This window comes from Sciurus carolinensis, chromosome 13 (assembly GCF_902686445.1).
Source record: "Sciurus carolinensis chromosome 13, mSciCar1.2, whole genome shotgun sequence".
Taxonomy (NCBI): Eukaryota; Metazoa; Chordata; class Mammalia; order Rodentia; family Sciuridae; genus Sciurus; species Sciurus carolinensis.
Genome location: NC_062225.1, coordinates 63,482,993 through 63,498,850, shown reverse-complemented (window position 1 = coordinate 63,498,850; position 15,858 = coordinate 63,482,993). Strand labels below are relative to the sequence as shown.

General features: G+C 40.0%; 1 protein-coding gene across 2 annotated transcripts in view; it reads right to left on the bottom strand.

Moving 5' to 3' along the window:
* The window catches only part of Atl2 (atlastin GTPase 2), a 51,948-nt gene extending 47,186 nt beyond the window's left edge, over nucleotides 1-4,762 (bottom strand). For both annotated transcript variants that reach the window (XM_047522487.1, XM_047522486.1), the window contains exon 1: nucleotides 4,610-4,762. In XM_047522487.1, coding sequence (XP_047378443.1) covers nucleotides 4,610-4,727 — 118 coding nt within the window. In that variant the 5' untranslated portion in view covers nucleotides 4,728-4,762. The remainder of the gene's footprint in view (nucleotides 1-4,609) is intronic.
* Nucleotides 4,763-15,858: the final 11,096 nt, after the last annotated feature.

Here is a 15,858-nt window from a genome sequence, read left to right as displayed (position 1 = left end):
ACCACATTTTCTCTCTACAATTAAAGAAACACTGCTTCCATAATCAGCAATTTGCAGTGAAAGATGAAATGTACTAGAGACCCTAGTTATGCATCTTTTATCAGTTACATATTTCTCCAACTAGTTATTAGAGTTACTAGGTTACAGGATATCCAGCTAATCACTGATTATTTTTATGTCAATCATAGAGATATAAGTTATATGAAAAAGTTTTATTAAGCTAGTGGTTTAGCAAGGGAATCTCCGAGATTCTACCTACACTGACCAGAAGACCAAATCAAAGTAAGTCTAAAGAGCACATTCTCTCTTTAGTAAAACAGAGGATGTTTAAATGAGTCTTTCATGACTTAAGTGTTGTTTCTAGTAGCTATCATCTGCCCATATAGTTACTGTATAGACATTTTTCCCAAAGTAGCGAAGATGGCTGCCTGCACACAGTTTTACAACTCTATCCACAATATGTGTGTACACCCAAGCAATATATATTTACCAGTAACTTAAAAAATCATTTGTAAAATGGTTACTTTAGCTTCCCACTTCCAAACATTTCATGCTACTAAATAATAAGCAGAAGTGTTATACTTTCTTCACAAATTGTTCTACTCTCTTTTATATCTACCTTTTCCCTTTCTACTTTAAAATTTCCAAGTTCACTTGGTGACTTGCCTTCTAATTCCTTTTCAAATGGCCCTATTTTCTCCATCCCTCATTAGTATATTTTCAAACTTTGTTTATTCAACAAAGCCTGGTCATCCCTAGTTATGTTTGATAATGTCCAATGTATTGGGCCCCCTAGCCTTCTCTAAATCTGGTGAAGAATAGTTAAGAGTACCTCAGTAGTTTCTGAGACTGTGGAGATATCACATTCACTCTCTCCAATGGGAATAATAACGAAATTCCTTCACAGGAAGGCTTTAAGAAATAAAATGAAGACAAGGTTTTAAAGTGTTTTATAAAGTCCCAAATATTACCCTATTGCCATTTATTTTCAGGTTGGCATTGCCTTCTAGCTAAACACTTTTAAAACTATAGAGAAAACCTTCAATTGCTCTTCAGTATCATCAGTAGCAAAGGATAGTTAAGGTAGAAGAAACTTACTTGAGTCATCAATTTACTGCTGGATCAAGTTCAATTATTCTGTGTTCACATCTATCAATGACCAAATCTTCTAGAGAGTAAATAACACACCTGGGTTTTGAAAACCCAAAAAGGCTACAAAATCAGAATATCACCACACTTAAAGAATGAGGGGGGAAAAAAAGTTGTTCTTTGTCCTCACCCCAGAGATACCCCTCTTTCTTAAAGAGCTATAAATCACCATTATGGGAAAAAAGAAAAAAAAAGTATTAACTTCTACTCCCTTTCCATTTTTGGCATTGACAGTCTGCCAAACAGCTGTGCCTCTTCAAAGAAATCTTCTAATTGAGCATAAACGATTTTTTAAACACATCTAGCTGTAAAGGTAAACTGTATTAGAGAGAGCCTAGCTATGCACCTTTCATCAGTTACATATTTCTCGAACAGTTATTAGAGTACTAGCTGGCAGTATATTCAACTAATCATTAACTGATTATTTTTATGTCAATCATAGAGATACAAGTTATGAATAAGTTTTATTTAGCAGACAGGTGAGCAAGAGAATCCCTTAAATTCTACATGAACTGGCCAGAATACCAAATCCAAGTCAGTCAAAAGTGTACATTATCTCTTTGGGAAAAAAAGAGGATGTATAAATGAGTCTTGCAAGTTCCACAATTTTAAAAATATATGTTGTACTTCAGCATCATCACACTTATAGAAAGTGTTCCAAGTACAAGTAGTTGCCTAATTTTGGAAAAGGTCTAACAATTTAAAGAAAGTTTTTTTGTGTGTGAATATTACACTTTAACATTAGCCACAATTAAATTTTATTGTGGTTAGGAATGTAGCTCAGTAGTAGAGCATTTGCTGGCAATGTGCAAGGTTCTGGGTTTGATACCCAACACTGGGGGGTGGGGGAATGCAGCAAAGGACAAAAACTTTATCACAAAGTTACAATACAGTCAGTCTCTCTGTCTCTCTGTGTCTCTCTCTCTCTCTCTCTCTCTCTCTCTTTCTCTCTCTCTCACACACACACACACACACACACACACACACACACACACAAAATATCCTGAAATACGGCATGCCTATGTGCACTCGACTCCTTAAGGCCAGAATTTCGTTTTTGATCATAGTTTATTTTCCCTGTAACAAACATCTCTTTACTGTAAGATAGGTCCTCTCCCCACAAAAAAAAAAATTTTTCACAGAATTTCAAAACACCTTACTAAATAGATTTAATCACATCTACAGAATCCTATCAACCTGCAAAGTCTATAATGCTTATATACTGAGGTGCTTATTTACTTTCTAAAGATCCTGCATTCCTAAGAGTAAGCATTTCTCTTAAGAGAGATACAGAGCATCTTCTTAACTACTAAAGTGACACCTGACTTACTCCAACTCAGTTCTTCAACATTACTTCTCCAGAAAGCAAAAAGGGAAAAAAGAGTTTATACAACATGGTCGAAAACAGATGAATCCCTAATAATTCGCAGTCTGTTTGTCCTTACCTTCAACACAAATCCTAACAAATTTATTTGGTTTTTAATGCAGTAATGGGTGACTCAGAGCAAATTAGAAGGTACAGGGGTTCTTTTAGGCAGTCATTTGATAGGAACGGCTATCAAGTGAAGGTCTTCCACTCCACAACCACCAAAAGAAGGACAAAATCTATAAGTAGCAGTCAAGAGCATTTAATAAATGGCGGACCCTATTTATCAACAGTCTCCTGAGTCTTATCTCTTCTCAATAAACAACACAAAAACAATGTTCATAACCATGACAGAGTCAAACGTATGTTTTTTCTAAAAAGGCAAGTAGACAAAATACTTTGAACTATATCTAAAAGGGTTTGGAGGAGTGAGGAGCATATACTTCCCCCTCCCCTAAGGCCCAAAAGAACTAAATTAATCCATTCACATTCCAACGCAGCTAATTACTTGAGATATGCAAACAGCAGATCTAAGGCAAAGCCTCTCTTCTCCGGAAGTACTTTCTTCTATAAACTAAACAGTTCTGTCAAGTGCTGTAGTTGGCAAGCAATACCTCCTTTTCTTTTTCTCTTAGGAAAATTCTAGTTTGTTATCACCTCTGACATATGTCCAAGGGCTACAATGAATGATCAAGTATATTTATTCTAAATAAACTTTTTTATTAAAGTGAAGCCTTGTCAGTTCGGTAGCACATGCCTGTAATCCCAGCTACTCCAAAAGCTGAGACAGGAAGATTCCAAGTTCGAGGCCAACCTGGGCAACTTTGGTGGGACCCTGTCTCAAAATTTAAAAATGTAGAAGGAGGGGGATAGCCCTCAATGGTAGAGCGTCCCTGGGTGCAATCCCCAATACAAAAAATAGTAATAATGAGAATACCTGGGGTTAATATTTAATCAAAATGTTTTAAATTTCATCCAGTAAAACTTTTATCAGATTGTGAAAAAAAATTGGAAAACATAATATACTCTAAACATATTTAAAATATATTTAATATACTCTTACCTTAGCTCCACGTACTTAACTGTAGGCTTTTACTATTTATAAGCCTTTGAGAAACTTTATGCCTTTAAGTAACTTCAAAATCCTCAATCAGGATTTCAAACGTTTAATTCACACCACAGTGAAAGATCAAATGCTAAACTCCTAAAAATAGGGGTGCTATGAGTGAGAGAAACACTAAACACTGTGCTGCCAACGCAACTGCGTCTTCGAGGGGGCAGGGGCGCCTTATACACGTACAGTAGGAGCTCACATTCAGCAAAACCCGGGAGCGAAGGATCAGGTGACTTAACACCACACTTTCAGTCTGATCCGAGTGACTAGGAACCCTTGGCTCAAAACACCAGTTTGACACCTAAATCTAGACTTGGGACCCTTGCCACGCGCAACTCGCTCGAAAGGGTCGGGGACCTAGGGGTCCCCGGTACACGAGCCCAAAGCACAAACCCCGGCCTGCAGGCTGCGGTTCCCTTCAGGAAGAGTGTCGGGAGAGCCTTCGGACCTGGCAGCGAGGTGTCCGCTCTCCCCGCGTCCTTCTCCCCGGCGGGGCCCATCACGCCCCAGCCACCCCTGCTTCTCTGTCCGCGCGAAGCACGGAGGGCAGCGAGTGCCCTCCAGGTGACGGGTCGCCCCGCCTCGCCCGAGATCGAAGGACTGCGCGGCTGCCCCGCCGACCTCCCCGAGCCCCAGCCCGCAACCCCGGCTCAAGGCCGCCCCCTCGGGCCGGGGCGGACACGGCCGCAGCCACGCGGCGGGCAGCGGGCAGGGGGCCGGGCCCGGTTCAGACGCGCGCGCCGCCTATTCGCCCGACAGCTGCTGGAGCAGCGAGAACCGCGCGCGGCTCTCTGAGGCCGCGCGCGGCGGAGCACGGGGCGCGGCTGGGGCTAGGCCCGGCGGGCAGACGCGGCGGCGGGAGGAGAGCCGAGCCAGCCCAGGACTCCGACCCTGCCGCCTGCGGCCGGTGCCCGCGAGTCCGAGCGGCCGGCCGCCTCCCTCTACCCAAGCGCTGCGGCCTCTGTCCTGCCGGCCCGTACCTAGGGAGGTCGTGGACGAGACGTGGTTAACCTCCGCGGTAGGGTCGCTGGTCCGCCGCCGGTGCCTCAGCCCCTGGTGCGGCTGCTGCCTTCGCGCTGCCTCGTCCCTCTCCGCCATCTTGTACCGATTTAAAATTAACTCCCCACTGACGTCAAACGCCGCCGCCGCTTTATCAACCTCCCGGGAGCCGGCGGGGCGGCCGGCGGGTCCTAGCGCCGCCCTTGGCCTGCGCCTCCCTGTGCTGCCCCCGCCCCCGCCCCGCCCATCTGCTCCCTCACTCGGCCTCCGCCTCGCCGGCGTGCGGCCGGGTTTTCTCCGCCCCGCGCTTCTGGCAGGAACTGGGGGCGCGCCGCCGCCCTCGCCGCGGTCTAACACACCCACCTCTCTGAGCCACCTAACCACACCCCCTTAGCGCTGGGCTAGATTGTGTAAACCGATAAGGCATCTCTGGAGGACTAAGTTCTGCCTTCCCAATTCAGTTACCCTATTCTATTTACGTCTTTAGTGTTGATTCGTGCCCTGCACGTGAGGTTGCCTTCACACCCCTTTCCTTCTCGCCTTTCTATCCCCACCACCTCCTCCGCAGCTGTTCCCTTGTCGCCCTCCCCACCTCGCGAATTGTTACTTGTGCTCTTCTTTTATCTTTTCGTTACTCATGCAAGTCCCTTCTGTTGCTTCCTTTCCCTCCACCATCGCACATTAGCATTAGCTTCCAGTCTCCCCATTTCTTAGGAGATTCTCCTCTGTCTTCTTAAATGTGCATACTATCATACCCTTGCCCTCCTGTTCTTAGCATCCTGCAAGAGCAAACCAGAAAGCACTCTGATCAAAAAATGAATTGTAGTAGGTCCTTTCTTAACTGTGACAAACCTTCTTGTGGGGATCCAATGACATCCTGTAGAAAGTTCAGGTGACTTTAAAATAAATGTCAACCTCTGGGAGCGTCTGTGAAACATGGTCCCTATTCTCGAAGTTTTACCACATCCTCAGCTACATTAGAAACTCATTTTCTCTGGTAAAAACAGATATCCACGTATCCAAATAAATGCTTTGTTCAGGTCTTCTCATAAGTCTGAAGCTCATAACTTTTCATCCTGCATGATCTTTAGAAAAGCATTGGTGTGTCATAGGGTACCCTTCTAGAGGGACTTTTCTTGGACTCTTTGGGGATTGTTTAATCATCTGTTTTATGTCTGTCGGGGAAGAGATTGAGAGAGCTCCTTCTGAACTTTCTAACTCCCTGATTCCTGGGGAAGTCTAAGCTACTACTTGCTTGATAATGTAGTTTCTTTCATCATCTCCTCGTGTGATATCTATTTAATATTGTCCAGTCTGCTTTATGCAAGGCATCATCTTGGGCATGAGAAAATGCAAAGATAATATTTTTACCTATCATTCACTATTAGCAATTAATGTAGCACTAAGCCTATCCCATTATCAATCCCACAAGTGTTAAGGTGATTCCCAAGGTTGCACTGCTGGCCAGTTGGTCAGTGTATTACACTTTAATATTACACACTGTTAATCTCATTAACATTGCTACCACAATGCCCCAAGTCCACAGCGCCTAACTCCAAGAAGCCAAATGCAAGCAGGCAAGAGAATGATCATTGGTCCCAGCAACACCTCAAATCCATGTTTTAAAAGTTTTCCTTCATTGTCCTCCATTAGTCATCTCTCCTCAATTTCTTATCACAAGGAAACTTCAGCATTATTCCAGACTTCTCTCTCTTCTCTCCTCCCCTCTACACCCAAAAGTCCCATGTGAAGTCAATTCTGCCTTCTGAATTTTTCCCTTGCTCACCTCCTCTCCATCCCCTAAACCTCCTTCTTGATTCATCAGCTCCCACTAGACACACTGTAAAAACTGGTTGTACTCCTGTGGGTCCTCCACAAAGCCTCCAGTTTGAGTTTTCTTTTAAATGTAAATGTGATCATGTGATCTATCTACTCCAGATGAAATCCGAGTTCTTCAGAACTGTTGGCAAAGCCTTTTGATTCAGCTTCTACCATATATTGAGCCTCCTTTTTCAGCATTTATTTCTTCATGTGTTCACTTAACAAATGAATCTTGACTCTGTTGTGGTTGCTGAAGAGACAAGTAATGAACAAGACAAAATGGGTTTCCTTGGATTTTGTCCCTTTCCAAACCCCACAAAGACCCCTCCATCATAAAAGAGTGACTTCAGAAGCTTGGTCAGTCTTGCTCAGGGTTTATCTCCAGCATCTAGACAATGCCTGGTACATAGCAAAGTCTCAGTCAACACCCATGAATGAACAAATGAGTAAATAAATGAATGAATCACCTAATGCTTATAAACTTCTAAATCCTCATTTTTTACAATTAACAGCATTTTTATGGGATCAAATCAAATAACGGATTGAGAACATTTTCTTGTGAGAACATTATTTGACTGTAAAAAACTAACATTTATGGAATGTTTACTCTTCCAGGCACTGTTCAAAATACTTTATACATGTTGTCATTTAATCCTTATAACAATCCTAAGAGGTAAATTCTATTACTAGTCTCATCTTATAGATAGAGAAACAGAGGCATCAGAGATCAAATAACCTACCTGAGTGGTAAGTGTGGCATTCAAACACAGGCAATCTGAGTACAGAACTTGTGTTCATTCCTATTGTGATGATGTTCAGTTTACAAACTATGAGTATCTGGAGAGCAGAATCATAGCTTAACCACACCAGGGACTCTGGTATTCTTCCTTCAGCAAATGTAAATTCTAATTTATATAATTTTATATATTTTTTATCCTATGCGGGGGAAAATCAGCAAAGACATCCACAGACAATTCACTGAAAAGTTCTAAAAGTGGACCTTAAACAAATAAAAAATGTTTACTTCCTCTCAAAAAGAGTAATGCAAACAAAAACAGCACTAAGAATCTACTCATCCATTTGGCAAAAACTCAAAAGCTTATGATTACAGTGTGTTGGACAAGGTGTGGGAGAAAGTTACTCTCATACCCTGAAAATGCAAAATGATATGTTCTCTATAGAAAGGAATTTGCAATAACCAACAAAGCTATTTTGCTTTTACTTCAACCCACCAATCTCACATCTGACCATTTACCCTATAGATACAACTCCAACAGTATCAAAAAATGCATTTGCACAAGGTCATTCATTGCTACAGTATTTGCAGTTGCAAAATATTGGAAACTATCTAAATGTCCAAGCATAGGTAATTGGTTTAATATTCTCTGATAAATACTCATGGTGGAGCACTTTGCAGCTGTTATAAAGTGGGGGGGAAAGGAAGTTCTCTATGAATTGATAACATGTAATTTCCATGAAATTTTCTTAAGTGGAAAAAGCAAAAGAGAATATCCAGTATGCTACCTTTTTTGTGAAGAGGAAATAACAAAGCATACATATATCTACTTACCTATCCAAAAAGACATAACATATTACTCCAAAGAGGGGAAAAAAAGAAAGATAACCAATCCAGGTAATTTGAAAATATACTACTAAACTGTGAATATGTCATACTCTTGGGCAAAATCAGGGGAGAACAGAAAAAAAAACCTCAGACCTCTTTTTAGTAGGCCTGTTTTCATAGAGGTATAGGCAAAGCAGTTCTGAACTTATTTTAGATGTTTTATGGGATTGAGCAAATGAGTGAATATCTTGATACTGTTGAGAGTCAAGATTCTCAATGGGGAAGAAAGAACATACAAATAATGCAAGAAAGAAGGCAAGATGAACCCTATGGATGATTTAAGTTGGAGGTATTGATATGGACTCAAGATTTCTAAAGTAAATAAATTGGTATATGAAAGTTTAAATATCTATGTAAATATAAATGCATACATAAAGTATATTTGTGTAGGCATATGCGTGTGTATATGGGTATACACATATATGAGAAATATATATATATTCTCAACTCATGTAGGCCTATTAGCAAAGACATCAAAAGTATTAATGATCACACATAGTGGCCAGTCTTGGTCTCTTAATACCACTTCCTAAAGGAGGCAAGAGTTCTTGGAGAAAGAGAAAGACTGATTCCAGAACTGGTTCAGGTTTGATGCAAGATGATTCATGAGCATTGTTTCTGTGGCAGCATTTAGGTAGTTATTCAGCAGTTTAGCGGGAGATATCACCAAGACACACAAGTTAGCTTGAAGGGCCTCCCATTGGCCAAATCTGGAACAATTTGGAGTGAAGTTTATAATGTATGTAACTTCTCAAATCACTCAGAAAATATATGTGTATAGAGAAAGAAAGAGAAGGGGAGACAGAGAAAACAAATGATAAAGCAAATGAATCTAGATAATAATTATTCAGATGTTCTATGTCTTATTCTTATGCTTGAAATTTTTCTGTAAGTTCAAATTTTTTTAATCTAAAAAATGTAAAAGTAAAATAACTATTTCTTTTAAAACAAAATGTCTTTGATGGATTAAAGATCAAGAAAAGGGCTGGGGTTGTGGTTCAGTGGGAGAGTGCTTGCCTAGCTTGTGTGAGGCACTGGGTTCAATTCTCAGCAACACATACAAATAAATGAATAAAATAAGGTCCATCAACATCTTAAAAATATATGTTAAAAGAATCAACAAAAACTTATACTCCACATATTTATACACAGTTATCAAAAAATGCTTTCATTAACAATTTGTCAATAGAGGAAATATTTATAATGTCAAACAGGAAAAAGTTTCAATCATGTAAAAACATGTGGATGGGTAAAAAAAATGGAAAATGCAGTCTTCTGGTGTGGAATAAGACCCTTTATGGTTTTCTTCCTTCTGCCTTTAAGGAATCCAAATCTATTAATCTAGTTTACTATCCCTGTGTAGATTTCCTTTCCTTTCCTTTCTTTTTCCTCCCTGTCCTTTTCTCTTTGAGTGTTCTGCACATCCTGGAGCCCAAACCAACTCTCTCCCCAGTCTGTGGTTACTATATCTGAGTCAAGATAAGCCACACTCTTATTAAAAAAAAAAAAAAAAAAAAAAAAAAAAAAAAAAGTTGACTGTCCAAAACAAAGGGCAGTGACTGCTAAAGAAAACCTTTCACTGCCATTTCTCAGACACATATTTTCTTACAGGAAAGCACAGGGCATACAGAGTAAGAGAACTGACTGGAACTCACGGTACATCTTATTAACCTCTGTGAAGACAATGTGAGATAAAAGGAATGGCTCGCCTTATAACATGCAGAGAATTGGATCTCCATTCATGGAAACCATTCCCTTGATTTGGAGTACATCAGCTAGATGAGGCAGGGTTAAGCTGGGGAAACAGGTGGACAAATAAATATGAAGCAGTGACCACATTAGAAAAGGTATCTGATACTGCTGTGGCTCAAATAAAATAACACTGCCCGCTTTGGGAATGAAAAGATGCCTATGTTGGGGGTAAACTGCTTTCTCTGTGGAGCTGCTTTATCATTTCTATGATGTATTTTCTGGAAATACTGTTTCAGCTACACTACTCTGCAAAATTGTTGCTCCTGAAGATGTGTGCAAGAATGTGCACAAATGACTGATAAAGATGAGCAAGCTGTTTACTTGAACTATGGGGGAGGGTGGGATCTGGACACAGTTTCTTCAAGGCCCAGGAGACAAAATACTGCTGGGGAACTGGTCTGGAGAACTGATAGCATTGTAAGCACAGAAAGCAGTGAACTTGGCCCAATCATGCTCAGGAAAGACTCTTCAGCCACCTTTCCCCAACCGCAGGGGGCAGTGGCTATTGATTAAACCCAAAGGTCCACGATGGCTACAGTAAATAAAATGATTTGCCACCTATGAGTTTTCCTTTGGGATTAAGCATCTTGGAGTAGCCAGGCAGGAAATTTTTGCAGAGACAGAGGAAATCAAAGTTCCCGCTGGAGTGAAAGTGAACAAAAAAAGGACTCTGGGTTATTATGTTAGTCAACTTTCTGTACTATAACAAACACCTAAGATAATCAATCTATAAAGAGAAAAAGTTTATTTTGGCTCATAGTTTTGGAGATTCCAGTCTGTGATCCAGCGGACCCACTGCTTTTATGCCTCTAGTCAGATAGCAATGGCAGAGAGTGAATGGTGGAGCAAAACCACAGAACTCATCACAAACCAAGGAGCAAAGGTAGGGAGGTGAGGTCTGGGACTGAACTCCTTCTTCAAGAGCATGCCCCCAGGGACCTACCCATCTATCAAAAGCACCACCCTGGGGATCAAGTCTATAACATAGACCTTTGGGGGCTACTTAAGATTCAAACTACAGCAGTTTTTGATGGGCAGGAAGATTTTTTTTATATCCAACCGGTGAACCAGGGTTGTTGACTCATAGTAAGAGAAATCAAATCAAGAACATTTAGGTTTCTTTAAATCTAAAACTTACTGTAGGAGCCCAGGCATGGGTTCATGCCTCCCTGGCATAACACTGTTTATCTCTGGTTGAGAACTGTGGACATCTCGAAAGCAGTTGTTCCACAGGTTTCCACCTGGCCTTACTGCTTAATATTAGGATCCATTTTTTTCTCTACAGCAAGGGACCACTGACTCTCATGAATGTTAGAGGAAAGTCATGATTCCCCCTACCGACATTCATCCTCTAGTGAAAAGAACACCAGCTTTGAAGTTCATACACCAGCTCTATCACTTGGTTAATGACATTGAAAAAGATGATTAACCTCCCCAACCCTTGACTTCTGCTGTGAAGTAAAAGTCTCTTCCAACACTTTTCTTTATGATCACGGTTAATGTAAATATTTTGCCCAGTGACAGGCACATGTCAATAAACGATAAACATCATGATTATTGCTCCAATGAAGCAGCTCTCTCAAGTCTAAGACCTTCCCATTGAAGAGCAGGAGCATAATTAATAATGACACATTTATAACTTCATCTAAACTGCAAAATAACTCCATGAAGCTAGGATTATTGGCATCATCCTCATCATCAGTCTTTTATAGATGAAGAAACTGAGACTTAAAAGTTTACATAATTTGTTCAGTTTGTAAATTGTGGAGCCAAGATTTCAACCCAGTTCTGTCTGTCTGAATTGCCCATGTTCTTAAGCGTGTATCTCCCGAAAGCACACTGTCCTTGTGGCTAGGCACTGAAAATCCTATGGCAGAACCATTCATTCTGGTCACTAAGTAGCTAGAAACATCACTTCTGGATGTCCAGGGGCTGTTTCAGATAGCTGGTGTTAACAAGGTCCAGGAAAAGAGCACCCATAGCACCACAGGAAATACTGCCCTGGATGATGCACTAGGGATCCCCTACTTACCAAACAACTCGTAGAGTTCATAGGTGTCATGTAGTCACTAAAATAGTTCGGTTGTAGGAGCAACAAAAATCCAAATTCATCAACTAGACCTGCTGGGATATGTTTGGAAGAGTAGATAGAGGCCGTTTTTTAAATTAAGATCATCAGGGGGAGGGAGCCTAGCTCAGGGATAAAGTGCTTACCTAGCATGAGCAAAACTCTGGGTTCGATTCCCAGCACTGCCAAAAAAATGTTAGAACCATCTTTTTTTTTTTTTTTTTTTTTTTTTTTTTGCGGTACCGGGGATCTAACTCAGGGCCTTGTGCTTGCAAGGCAAGCACTCCACCAGCTGAGCTATCTCCCCAGCCCTAGAACCATCATTTAAAAAAAAAAAAAAATGCTAGTAAGAACTCTCCAGGAACTGCATCATATTCTATAGCACTTTTTCAAAAAGAATATTGGGCGGGGGGCTGGGTGGCAAAGGTAGCCACCATGACCCAGAAAATATGCTTGTAGCTTGAAGCAACCTTGCCATGCGCTTTAGACTCCTCTGGGAACAGAGCAGTGAATGGTATCCTCCTCAGGCAGCCTACCCAGACAACACCTAACATGTTTCCCATAACTCGCCTGCCCTCAGGAATGCCTTTGAAGTCAGTGGGAAATCCAGACTTCACAGAAGGAACTGCATATCTTGGCCTCTTTTCAGATTAAGACAACATCTACGCTGGCCTTACTACAATCCACATACTTTTTTGTAACTGGAGAACAGCCAGATCTTTCTTTCCATCTCACAACCCAACGGTGATTCCAAACTCCTAAAAATTCACTGGCTAGTTGACAGGAAGAAACACTCCACCTGGACAATGTCCTTAGAATCCATTGTCCTTATTGTAACCTACTTAATCCTTGGATTCATTGCCACTAGAATAGTTTCATCATGACGTTTGGGTGGTTGAATCTCAGGTCTCTCTGACACTTCATTTCAATGCCATGCCATTTCTTCCTTCCCCCAAGATTCTTGGGGTCCATCTTCAATTATAATTCCTCAGACTATTAGTTCCTTCTTTTCATTTCCCATAATAGTTCTTTGTTCCAGCTGAAATATAGGTATGTAATGCCACTGCCACCTGATCTGCTTGGCAAATATTTATCTTTCAAGCTTTTCCTGATTACCCTCCAAGGTGAGAATATAGTAAAGTATAATGAAGTGGTTATTGTTTTAACAGTACTTTTCGGCATAATTTTTTTCATGCAGCAATAGATAATCAGAACATATGCATATGGAGATACCAATGTATAAATATATATGTAGTAAACATTTAAGTAAATATATATAACAATAAACACTTGCACTTTGGTAAAGTCGCTTGCTGGTTTCTGCTGTCAATCAGTGATTCTTAATTTGCTTTGTTTTGTTTGTTCGACTAATACAAATGATATGTATCATTCACCTACAGAATATGTTCCCATAGGTGTACCCAAATAACCATTGATGGTAATTGCAAATTAGATTATGGACCATGTAGCTCCCTTCAAGAAAATATTCAAATTTTGTGAGACTCAATTATCTACAAATTTGGGGAGCTTCTATATGAAAACAAATTATGAAATTAAACATTTACTTGGGATAAAAAAAGAAATCCCTTTAAAATCACAACTTTTGTAAAGCTCACATACCACAAAATCACAGACAAAAAAATATATTTTTATTGATTAACTTCATGATATATCTTCTTAACACATTTTTTCTGACTTTTTGGCTATAGAATTTTTGGTTCGCTCTTCAAACTATACCAATTTGGGGAGTTTGTTTTCTTAAGAGAGGGTTAAAAGACAATTTATTTCATCCTGTGGCACACTTAGTAAAGTTCTCATGGTTGATCACTTAGAAAAGTCTCTCTGCCTCTCTCAACTTCATAACATTTTACTGTTATTGTCATTAAATTTTGAAAATATTGTCAGTGTTCAGAAAACCTCAATCGAGCGTCTTTCATGTGGGAACTTCAGGTTTCAGAGCATATCAAATTTTCTTTTCATGACAATCTCAAATAATCTTTTGGTTTGAAAACATATGGAGCATTTATAATTGTATATGTGGCATTTTGCAGTATTACTAACATGAGAGGAATTCCATTTTTAATTATCATGGATGAGGACAAAATCCTCTTTTTACAATTAAACCCAATTAGTGATTGGAAATTTTTTTCCATAAACTAGTTTCTGGTTTCATATATTTTATAGAAGAAGATATACAGGTGATTAACAAATATATGAAAAAGAGTTCAACGTCTCTAGTAATTAGAGAAATGCAAATTAAAACCACCCTAAGATTTCATCTTACTCCAATTAGAATGGCTATTATAAAGAACACAAGCAATAACAGGTGTTGACATGGATGTGGGGAAAAAGGCACACTTGTACATTGTTCGTGGAGTTGCAAATTGGTGCAGCCACTCTGGAAAGCAGTATGAAGATTCCTCAGAAAATTTGGAATGCACCCACCTTTTGATCTAATTATCCCACTCATTAACCTATACCCAAAGAACTTACTGCATACTACCGTGATGCAGCCACATCAATGTTTACAGCAGCTAAATTCACAATAGCTAAATTGTGGAACCAACCTAGATGCCCTTCAATAGATGATGGATAAAAAAACTGTGATATATATATATATATATATATATACATTGGAATATTATTCAGTCATAAAGAATAAAAGTATGGCATTTGCAGGTAAATGGATGGAATTGGAGAATATCATGCTAAGTGAAACAAGCCAATCCTCAACAACCAAAGGCCAAATGGAGGAAGGATGAATTGCGTAGAAGGATATGAGAGGGAGAGGGGAGAAGGGATGGGGGGATAAACGATGGTGGAACAAGGCAAATATCATTACCCTATGTACGTGTATGATTACACGAATGGTGTGAATCTACAACCATAGAAACAAAACATTGTACCCCATTTGTGTACAATGAATCAAAATGTAGTCTGTAAAAATTTTTAAAAAGATTTAAAAAAATTTTATTCCCTGCTTATATATGCCAGTACTGGGCACTGTTAGATACTTTTAACCTCTGAACTTACACATCTTCCTATCATCTTTAAGATCGAGAACATAGAAATAGACCAAGGACACATGTGTCCTGGTTTTCCCTTTTAGAGCTTACATCCTAGAAGTTAATGCTAAAGAGAATGATAGAACACAGAAAGTAGAGGGAGTTCATGCTCCTCTTCTCCATGTGGAACTCATGGAGGGAACTCGTGCTACACAGGATAACCTTACTCCATTAAAAAATAGTGCAGTAGATTAAAAATGATAGTGTGTAGTGGTTAGATGGAAATGGAAATGGGCCTCAGTTATCCCTTCTGAGCCTCCCTTGGCTGGGACCCAGAGGTTACCACATAGAACCATAGAGGACTAGGAAGTTGGTTGAATAAAGAACCAGGCTTCAGGGCAGTGATACAGTTTAATCAATCTAACCCAGAAAACAGATGGAGGTTGTAGGTGAGATTCAGTCAGGTATGCCACACCAATGTGACTTCAGCAAAAAGAAGCAACAGGTCTTGGACAAGTCAAAGAACAAAGCACATGACAGCCAATTCCGACTAACTCCACAGACTCAAGTGAGCCCGGTGAGGCCCCACATAAGAGCACCAGGATCCAGACATGCACCCCAGGCCTTCTCCACTGTGACTATCTGCAACCCTGCTCCTTCAGCTACTGTTTTAGAAGGAGTAGAAACCACAGAGCTTAGATACTGGAATCAGATTCCCCAGTCACAGAGGAAACTCCCCGAAATCTTCCACAAATACTTATAATAGCATCTAATATTTATTGGGTACTTACAAATGCCAGGGAATTCACATTACCATAATAATATGTAACTTTTTTTTCCAATTAAGCCTCACAAAAACTCTAAAACAGAGGTACTATTACATTTTACACTGAGAAAACTGAAGCAAATATAAATTATTTTCCCAAAGTCACCTAGCTTATAAATAGTGGAGCTGGGCTT